General features: G+C 42.0%; 1 protein-coding gene across 1 annotated transcript in view; it reads left to right on the top strand.

Moving 5' to 3' along the window:
• The first annotated feature begins 2,417 nt into the window (after positions 1 to 2,417).
• LOC115398104 (ras GTPase-activating-like protein IQGAP1) overlaps positions 2,418 to 11,091 on the top strand; it is a 31,546-nt gene continuing 22,872 nt past the window's right edge. Inside the window, 2 exon segments of the mRNA XM_075410448.1 lie at positions 2,418 to 2,686; positions 5,893 to 5,992. Coding sequence (XP_075266563.1) covers positions 2,641 to 2,686; positions 5,893 to 5,992 — 146 coding nt within the window. The 5' untranslated portion in view covers positions 2,418 to 2,640.

Genomic DNA, 11,091 nt, shown 5'->3' with positions numbered 1-11,091 from the left:
ACTGAGACGTTAGTTCACACAGGGAAAATTAAATAAGATGATAGATAGACGTGGAAATTATATAGAAAAAGATTATTTTTTCTTATTTTAGTTGTTTTCCAGGTCTGTTAGTGAGGTTCTGTAGTGCTGTTCTGATGCAGTTCCCTTGTTCCTGCAGTATTTGTGGTTGCAGTGGTTTGCTGCAGCTGGATCACTTACAGAAAAGATAACAACACAGATCTGCAGTGTTTGCGTTCATCCATCTCTGTCCAAGCTAAACATTTCCCAGCTTTTGTAACATAACTTGGAAATACACCATGAAACTTGCTGCTATTGCGCAACAGATATTTTTGACCATATGATTTGAATATTTTTGAGAAAACAGGTCAATATAAATATTTAAATTAAAAAAAAAAGTGGTGATGTTTGCCAAGTGCTACTGACAGATGTTAATAGCAAACATGTTAGGAGCGCTGGGCTTTTTGGTTTTGGGAAACCAAAATTAGAGCATCTACCTGATATGTTGTGTGAGGAAAAAATAATATTAATGGTGCATTTCAGCTATTCGTGTTATAGCTTAAATGTGTGTGTGCTCATTCAAGACAGAGAAATAAAAGCAAAAGCAGACTAGTGTGTGTATGAGTGTGTGTGTGTGTGTGTGTGTGTGTGTGTGTGTGTGTGTGTGTGTGTGTGTGTGTGTATGAATGCATGAATGTAAATATTCTGTATATATCAATGCAGATATTGGTTTAAATGTGCATAAGATCCTTAACTGACTCAGCATTCTCCTGCTTTGTTCTTCTACTGTACCTCTATTGTACATCTCTGTATGTCCTTAAGCTTTCACCTGCTACTCTCTGTTTGTGTGTGGGAAACAATTATGTGCGTACGTGTGTGTGCACGTGCATGCACGTGTGTGTGTGTGTGTATGTGCGTGCGTGCACATGTGCGTGTATGTGTGTGCATAACTTTGCATGTGTGTAAGAAAACTTTTGTTCTTTTGTGCTTAACTTTGTGTTCCCTCTGTAAATTCTTCTGGCAGAAAATGATGGCAATATTAAGATTTTTTTCGTTTGGGGAATAAAATGTGAATGTATCACTCTTGTAAGTTCAGTTCACCTGTTTTATGGAGGTAGTCAAGTGTACTGTGTGTGGACAAAAACGTTGTGAATATTATTGTGCAGGGCCTACCAGTTAGAGGACGACTGGCTGTTCAGAGGTCCATACGTGTGGAAATATGTGAAGAAGTATTTGCCAAATGATGCCCTGTGAACAATGTTAGAAAAAGGAAAAAGCAGGGATTGCAGACTGTGCTGCTTTTGAACATATATAATAAAAGTTATGTTCTCTAGCAAATACTGTTGTGTTTTTATTCAACAGTGTACCAATGATAAAATGCTTTTCCAAGCTCTTTATGACACACTTCCCTGTTCATACAAGGCAGAAGTTTCAGTAACAAACATACTTTCTTTAGGTGGCAGAGAGGCGTTGAATCCTGTTCAGGATGGTTTTAGAGGCTGTAGCGGTGTGTTTGTCTCTTCAGTGGTTTTGTACAAGCAATAAACACTAGGCTACCTTTAGAAATTAAGTAACCATTTTTCAGCTGAGAAACCCTGGGAACAACTGTTCAGTCAGTTGCCCCATTGTATTTTCCTGATGGAATGTCAATGTAATACTGCCACCCAGTGGTAAAGCAAACATAGACTGCTCTAACTATGAAAATCATGTTCTGTACTTCACTATGTGTAAAAAAAAAAAAAAAAAAACATCCTGAGGTTAATTCATGCCCCTAAATTGCTTTAAGGACTGAATGTGAGTGTGATATCTGTCTCTCTGTGTTTGCCCCATGACTGACTCCAGCTCTGTTGCCCCGAACTGGATGAAGCTGTAAGAGATGGATGGGTTTACAATGAGCTAGAAAAAGCATAAACACACACCAAAATAGTGTGGTAAACTTTATTTTTAATGTAGAAGATATGTGTGCATGGGTGCTCGCATATGTAAAAGCATGTGTAAAAAAATTATATTTATAGAATTATAAGATCTACAATTGATACAACAACAACTGATCTAATCATTTATAAATACAAAGGAGCTGCGCACATTAATTAGTATGAAATGGCGAAAATAATGGATAACATTCACCAAAAAAAAGAGGATCATTCTAAAATGAGCTACAAAAGCAAAAAATTAAGTTCAAAAATATTTGAATTGTTATGTATGGAAGCCCATTTCGTTTTGCGGTTCCAGACAATTTTAATTTTGTGGAAGATCGCAGAGACGCCTGTTTAGTCTTGAGCCTGTGCGCGCAATGTTATGCGCCTCTCGGCCAGCAGGTGGTGCTAAGCGCCCCGTCCTGTCCTCACTGTCAATTTGATTTGCACGCCCGGTGGGGGCGAGAGACTACACACCGACCCGAGCTGCCAGACCCCCGGTGATGTGACTGCAGTCAGCATGGCGCCCGTCCGCCGGAGCTCGTAGCGTTCAGAGACCTGGGGACTCGGAGCGCGGCCGTGTCTCCTTCAGCTCCGCCACTGACTCCTCAGCAGCGGGTCGCCGGGAGAGGCGCGGCTTGGCGGCGCTGCTGTGACTTTAACTTGTGAAGGCTGCAGCTGCCTCCGCTTCACACGGCTGGTTCACGCGCGGAGGAAAGCAGGCAGGATGTACCATGAAGAAACCGCGACGTTACAGAAGCCACGCTATGGAAGTAAGTTGTTTTTCTGGCAGTCTTTCTGAAGCAGGCGGAGGTTTTTGGCGTCTGGCGGATGTTTTAATGAGCGACAGGTGGCTCACCTGCGCCGGGCTCCTTCTAATAAGTTGCGAAAGTGCATGAACTTTTAAAGAAATGCCTCTCGCGTGTTTTTTCCTCTGTGTAAGCAAAATTCTATTGAGTGACCATCTAAAATTTTGCACCCCAGTGATTTTTATTTGTGTTTAATCAGTGGATCTGACAGTGGAGAGCAGCCTATCAGCATGTCCACACAAGAGGCGTTTTCTCTCAGGTTAACTATTAACTGTGGATTTATGCTGCTCTTGAAAAATGTGCCGCTTAACTTCAGGAGAACTTCAAGAATGTAACCGACTGATATGACAAGAGGAGGAACGCATCAGTGCAATGTTTCTGACTCAGGATTTCGTTAGATTTCTGTTACTGATCCACATCTCTGAGCAAAGTACAGCTTTGAAACTTGGATCATTAAACTTTATTGATCCACCGCTTGCTGCAGTGCTTACCCAGACCTGTGTCTCCATAAAACAATGATTGTTGTTAAAACTGAAGAAGAAAAAAAACAAAAGGGATTCAAGCAGGCTGTCTTTCATTTTGTGGAAAGTTGTCCTGAAGTTGCCTCTGCATGGATGTTATTTCCAAATGCCTTTATAGGACCAAAGCAAAGCCATGGCCTGGAAATCATTTCACAACATGACACACTAACTCTGCCTTATGGATAAGCTTAAAAGAAAGGACTTTTCTTCATTTGTAGGTCAACTGGGACACCCCCTTCCCCAAAGGTTTGCTAGAATGGTCGAACCCTGCAGCCACAATCAAGCCTGAGTCATAATCACAGAGGCTCATGCCGGTGATCCTGTGACACACAAGAGGCTACAAACCCATCCTGCTAGTTAAATATAATGCTGAGTGCAAAGAGAGCAGACTGGCTCTTCCAGGAAGTGTGTGAGTGACTCAGTGGAGCCGGTGTGTAATGGCTGCTCTACGTCCGAACACGAGGGTTCATGCACACACATTTGCATCCTTGTGTCACCTGCACTGCTGCTCTGCTGCTCTGCAGCTGCACAGCCGGACACTCTGCTCATGAGGACAGAAAACACTGCTCCCACGTGGTTGCACAGTGGCCTATGTCCGAGTATGAATGTTTGGCTTCTGCCTCAGCTCACATGTGAGGATTGCATGTTGAGGCTCTGTGAGCGGATGTAGCTGCAGGTGGCTGATGAATGGACTCGATCTGAGTGCAGATTTCTGAAGACTCGTAGTAACACCACAGACCCCAGACTGGGAGTTTATTTTCACTTTGAAGACTGCGTTGTCAGACCCACAGATTGACCTGCATTTTGTGTAGTTTTACACTGGTGTGTCGGGGAATCAGAGCTGCAGAATTGACTTTCAAAGATAGGTGTTTATTTTTATTTTCATCACTTCTAAATGGATGAGTCAGCAAGAGATGTATCAGTATCTGGTGTGACTACTTTGCCTTCAAGGCAGCATCAGCTCTTCCAAGTAGGCTTGCAGTTTTGGAAGGAACTTGTAGAACTGAGCACAGATCCTCTGGATGAAGTTCAGTTCAGATGCTTCATGTAAACTCACACTTGATCTTTTCTTTCCTGGAACAGGATTCTGTAAGGATCACACATGACTTCCAGGATGCCTTGACCATATTAACACCAAAGATAATGTTTCAGGTTGTTTTTCTTCTAAAGCAGAATGAATTCAGTCTATCAGATGCATGTCATTAATTGACATTTACTTGCTTTATGAGCATTTTTTTTTCCACAGTGCCATGATAGATTATTTCCCTTCTCTCAGGCATTAAGATTACTTTTAGGCCACTCCATAAACAGGTTTAAGTAATTAAGTCTGGCGTCAGTAGAGGCACTTCACTTGAGAAAAAAGAAAAGCTGACTCAATTGTTTTCCTCCCTCGACTGTAAGCCATTTTAATCTGATCAGAAATAAACCCTATAATGTCAGCTGGTGTGAAATCTCAGCGACTTGCATGTACTTGGTTGGCGAAAGTGCCGCTGTTAAATGAAGCCCCCTGGGTCTAAGGTTGTCCTTTCACTCAGCCAGAAATAAAGAGATGTGATTGGATTAGAGCGCGAGTGAGGAGCACCGGAGGGGAGGAGATCTCATTAAGCTGCAGGTAAAGGTCAACTCTCAGCAGAAGTCACATGTCAGGCGGACACTACAGTAAAGGCTGTAGGGACATGTTCATTTCCTCTCTCATACAAGGGTTCAGTGGGCCGTGCAGTCAAGGTTTTAACAAGGGCTTTTTAAAGAAGAAAGCATTCTTGTAGTCTTTCTGATTTTGGTTGTTATGTATCATCCTTGTCTGTTGTATTGATTACATGTAGTTCAGATCAGTGACACTGGAGTTTGGTATCTGTGTTTTGATGCAATCAGTCAACTCAAAATCAAAGGAGACACTTGAGAAGAATTTTGTTAATAATCTTTACAGTTACTGATGATTAGGTTGTGACGGCTATCTATTGAACAATTATTATTTATGGATACATCATGTGTTTTTTTTTTTTCAGCCTGTTGGCACCCTCAGAAATTCTTAAAGTTTACATATATATATGTTCAGTAAAAGATGCAAAGCAATACAAGTGTTCCTCTATTTGATTGACTATGTACTATATGGACGTGTGCTTCAAGCAGTGTGATATGTCTTCAGGCCCTAATTTGCAGTGTGTAACCGCATATTACCAAACAGTACTGACTTGTATTAATAATTGATTTTGTTTAGGTTGATCACCACCAATACCATGCAGCAAACACAAAGCTTTTTGTATAAAGACTGATCTTCAAAAGTAGATCTCAGTAATAAATTATTACCAACTTTATCCTATGCATGTGACCAACTCAGACCCGATCCATATGACTGTTTCCCTCGTATGCGTACTTCCTCCTTTAAGTGATTTCATCCTCTCTCACAAATCATTTCCACAGAGTGAGGGTTTTTAAAACAATGGTATCATCTGAGAAGCCTTCACGTTGCATGCGACTCCTGAAAGGAGGATTGTGCTGACGTGGCTCCAAGTCCTAGCGGGCACACAACCCCCTAGGAAAATGTTCTTTATTGCGATAATGTGCTATTCAGAGCAAATGTTGTGGTAAATACAAAACACTTAACGACGGTGATCTTTGAATTTGCACGATTATCTTTTTCTTTCCCAGCGATTCAGGATGACGAGCGGCTGTCTGCAGAGGAGATGGACGAGAGGAGGCGGCAGAACATCGCCTACGAGTACCTGTGTCACCTGGAGGAGGCCAAACGGTAAAGTGGGAGTGGATGAAGGGGAGGGGAAAAAAACCCTCAAAGTGAAGCCTGATGAGATATGTCAACTGAAGGAAACCACTTTTACTCAACATTGTTTGGTTTGTACCCACTGGGTGTGTCCTTGTAGTCGTTTGTCAGGCTTGTTTAATGTGTGATTATGGGACTGTTTGTGTTTTAGGTTTGTGTGTTTAATGGACGTCTTTGGAGGGAGTAGTTGGAAACAAAATGTGAATGTCATGTGGAAGAACAACGCTGCGTGTGATGAAGCTGTCGGTAGTTTCTGAAACCTGATGACAGATTATAAAAGAGTCGAATTGGTGACACTAAACTGTAAAAATGAGATGATCTGCAAATGAGTCAAACTGGTCTTTTGTTATCCTTATAAAGTAGAACACGTAAATGTGACGAGGAGTCTTTGTGTCGTGCGAGAGCAAAGTAAAAACGAAACCACTTCCTGAGCAGGAAGCGTGATCACTCGTCTTTTCGCTCTCTGATTTTACATCAGCTCCACCCTGCCTCTCAGATTAAGTCCCAGATTGAAATATATCTTCTTTCTTCATTGCTGCTTCCTTGGGCCTTTTTTTTTTTTTTTTTTTTTTGACTGGAATAATGGACAAACGGCCTGATGTCCGTCACGTACACAGATTGTTTGAAAACTGAACTTGCACCTTGACTCAGTAAGGACTGTTTGAGGAGCTTATGTCAAAGGATAGTGAAGGTTTACAAAGGCTGCTGGTCTCAACTGAGCATGGAATCGGGCATTATTCACAAACGGGACACGCCTGGATCTGTGGCACTTCGGTAGTTTCATGATGAGCTGGTGAAACTTTAGAGGAAGTCCATCTGGTCTACACCGAGGCCTTCTGGGGGGGACAAGATCCTTTAGCAGCATCACGGTTCACCTGAAAATGACCACATGCTACTTTCTCACTTTCACTTTTTCACTTCCTGTTATTTCAGCTCGGGCCTACTCACTGGCAATCCTCCCTAGTTGTGAAGGTAGATAAGTATTTTGTGTGAACTGCCACCTGAGATTAGGATTAGGATAACTGCTAATGAAGCTGTAGACCACAGAAGGCGTGGGATTAGGTGCCGGTCTCTGGAGTCTTCAGTCAGCACTCATTATACCAAGACGAGCCACGAGTAAGCTCCTTTATGAGAACACCAGAGCTGAAGAAATTCTCCAGGATTCTTATTCACCTTTTTTGTGCAGGAAAAAAAAAAAAAAAACAGTTCAGAAGAGTAACGTGGTTCAAAATGTAAGCTTTCAAGTGAGAAAATCCATGAAAGCAACCATTAACATTAACCCCCCCATATGTGTTTTTGGCTGATATAATTGAAGATAAAACTCATATTTTCATAATGTTTCATTGCTGAAACTGAAAGTGTGTAATATTCCAGATGACTTCTTTTGTCACGCAGCCCGTTTTCAGCAGTGATCCTGTTGGTTTTCGACATCAGGCTCATTGGTAACAGATGTTTTGAGATGTTACAACAGGAACTTGTAACAGTCATGAGTCAATTTTTGCCCTTACATCATCGTCTTGATACGCAGCCTGGACACTGAAGCTGTTACTGTCCAGCCACTGCTTGATATTTCAGCCAATAATACTTCGTTTTTAAGACCGTAACATGTCATTACATCTTATGGGAATTGAACCCTGCAGGGCATGCATTCTGTTTCACTTCCTTGCTCAGATAGTTTTGGATCCCTCATATATCTAAAAAAGATTACCTAAGGCCGCATAGAGACTTTATACCCTCACCAAGGAAAGATAAGCCATTTGTTCACATTTGAAGCTTTCCATGCTTTGATGCAGATCCACTCCTATATCATGTTTGATTGGTTTTCCTCAGCATTAACTGAACCTTTAGACAAACACCCATCACATTCAGTCAGTTCCTGGCAGACCCAGACTCGCTCCGCTCATGGCCATCATGACCTGGCTGCATGACGCAACCTCCCAACAGGCGCCCCGTGTCGACAGAGCTGAAAGCAAAGCAGGATACCTCACTGATAAAGTGTTGAGGTGAAATAAATTTGTGCTCTGGCCCAGGAGGCTGTGTTTTGTTTAGCACGGTGTGTTGCAGTTTGCACAATAACAGGAAGGCCTTCTTTGGTGGGCTGTGAATGGCATTACAGGCCTGTCCTGCTGGAGGAGACGCGTTCTTCCTTCATTGTTTTAAGCACAGGAAGTGAAGTTTCACGGGGGAGCTATGCTGGCCATGCAGGATGTTTCCTGGCCATGTTTTCAAGTCACCAAAAGATTTATTTTCTTCTTTGTTTGTGACCTGGGCTGTCATCCATACTTGCTCCCTGTTAATATAACTTCTATAGAAGATGTTGTTGAAGTGATTTTTTTTTCTTTCAAAAGCTTTGATATATCAGGATGTGTTGTTACAAGATGAACTGATGTGACTAGACTTGCTTAAAGATGGCAACGAAACACAGGTGTTCATAATAAGAGAGTCGCACTCAAACTTGTCTGTCATTGATAAGTTATCCCTGGCAGCATGTGGCGGTATGTGCACTGCCATTCAGACTCTCGGACACACCAAACAAATGCACTAAAGCGGATCTCAGACTGCTCCAATATAAAGTCTGATGTGGTTCAATTGAGCTTTGAGATCTGGAAGCTGTGCAGACCAAACAGGACGCGATGGGCTTCAGAAGTACCGGATCCTTACAGCAGATCACGGCAGAGGAAGTCCTGAAGTTGTTTTTAGAGCCTTTTATGACCGATATGTCACAGAGTTCTCGGTCACTGTGTGTGTATGTATCTACATATTATGTTTTTCAATTTAGCTTTTCTTGACATTGTGCAGGGACCATTAAAGTAAAGTCTAAATATGCTACAAAACCACAGTAATTGCAGGGAGTTGGTAAGTTTAAGCAGGTGTTTTTGGGTTTCATGCAGTGATGATCAGAGAGTCCTCGCTTCTGATATTAGTAAGAAGGTATTTCAGAGATATTCAGCAGGACACCTGCTGGTGGTCAGACGGTTTGGGGTACAGTGAACTGGAAGATGAAGCAGACCTGAGAGAGGACATGTGAGTGGCGGTATGGAGCAGGTCTGATAGATGTGGAAGCGTGAGGCCGGAAATGACCCGAACAGCATCAAGGAGGATTTTATAATCAATACAAGAAGTGAGTGGAGCTGTTGGAGTTGTAATGATACGTATAGATAAGTATCGCTCTCGCAACAACAGCATCACAGACACCGGTTGGTTCGCTGAGACATGCGATGCGTTTATTGCTCCGCTCTCCCTTTTTCTTCCTCTGACTAGCAGTTGGCCTTTGCGTCTTACGCCATGAGAGCTGTTATCACAAGGTTCAGAAACATATCAGTCAATAAGCAGATAAGCCTGCGGTACTGGAACAATGCAAGATCACGCTCGGCGCTCATTCAGTCGGACACGGCGCTGTTATTTATTGTGGGTTTGAAATGGCGGTCAGTGTTACATGACACAGACGGTTGACCGGAGGAAAAATGCTGGATGTGATAGTCAGGGTAAATCTGAAAAAGTTGATAGGAATGAACTTTGTGCCTATTAAGTGGGACAGTTTAACCACTATTGAGTTTGAGAAATTTGGACGGTAATCATGGTTTGATTATATGTAGACTGTCACAGAGGGAGGATGGGAGAATAGAGGTTGGTTTTGGGTTGTCCTTTGTGTTTTTTTTTCTCAATGGCAGCGTTATTGAGTCCTCTACTCCTGGAGTTGCGTAAGCTCACACACTTGACTGAGTTTATGCCGAAGGTGCACGCAGTGTTTTGGTTGTCCTTATTGTGCTGACACGTATTTTGCAGGCCTGGAGCCTTTCAGCACCCACATGGAATTAATTAATCCAAACAAGGTGTCGTCTGCGTGCGTGTGGGAGTTGATACGTTACAGTCATTCGACTGAGAGGAGGCTGGCAGGGAACGACACGAAATGTTTAGCCGACCAGCTGCGGTGGCTGCTAGATAGAAACAGTGACCAGCTTCTTATTTATTATACTGAAGAACCATTAAATATTGCTTTTTATAGTCATGGACCAAGTCTGAGATGTTTTGTACTTCACATGTAGACTGGCTTTAAGAATTCTGCATGGACATTAACATATACACCATTCATCAGGCTAGATACACAGTATATAAATCACATTAAATTTGGGGTTTTTTCTAATTATTTTGAGGGACACTACTGTAAAAGATGGGAAACAGACTCCAAAGTAGTTTGTTTTGCAATTTTTCTGACTTTATTTCTCCTAGAATCTTACTGAATCTTTTCTTCTCGCTGCCCCATTGCATGCATATATGAGATCAGTGTATGTAAAGTGATGTGAAAAACTGTTCATGTCGTCACTCTCAGCTTGTGGCTTCTGCATCTCAGGCAACTATAATAATGCACACAGACCGGCTAAGAAACGTGATCAGTATTATAAAGCGTCAACGCTTATGTTCACTGATATTTATAACAGGAGTGCAGTAATCATCTTCCACCTTTAAAATCCTCTCCGCTGAAGTGTTTCTTGGCTGTGGATTTTGTTCCCTGGTGGCAACAGTCACTGATGGGAGAAAGAAAGAAATCATTGCAATCAATGTAAAAAGAAACGGGGAAAAAAAAGTCATTTGTTAGTCGTAGAACAACAAAGTTGCATTTTGTACAACATTGTTTTTGTAATCTTTAACAATCAGGACTGAACTGTAACCACTGCAGTAAATGTGGCATTGCACCGAGGCAGAGAGGTAATGTGTAACAGACTTTCAGACTGTGATGAGTCACTCTGCTCACAAATCATTCACTAGTTATTTGGAAAGGGTTTTTCCTAATATCTCTGGGAGTAGTTTGGCAAAAAACTCCAGGCCTGAAGCCACTATTAATCCTTTCTGAGGGAAATGACATCAGTTTGAATGAGGGTCAAGAAAAATGCAACACAAACCCAAATTCTCTCTCTCATTTATAACTTTCACTTTTGTTTAGAACTATGAAGTCGTTGTGTACTTGTCAATTTCTTGCACTTTTCCTGCAGAAGTGAACTCAGAAACCTTGAACTGTGTGTATTTCGTCTCCACCAAGGAAGGAATTTGAGAGATTCTCGATGTCTTTC

The sequence above is a fragment of the Salarias fasciatus genome, chromosome 12 (assembly GCF_902148845.1).
Source record: "Salarias fasciatus chromosome 12, fSalaFa1.1, whole genome shotgun sequence".
Classification (NCBI taxonomy): Eukaryota; Metazoa; Chordata; class Actinopteri; order Blenniiformes; family Blenniidae; genus Salarias; species Salarias fasciatus.
This window is presented reverse-complemented; position numbering and strand designations above follow the sequence as displayed.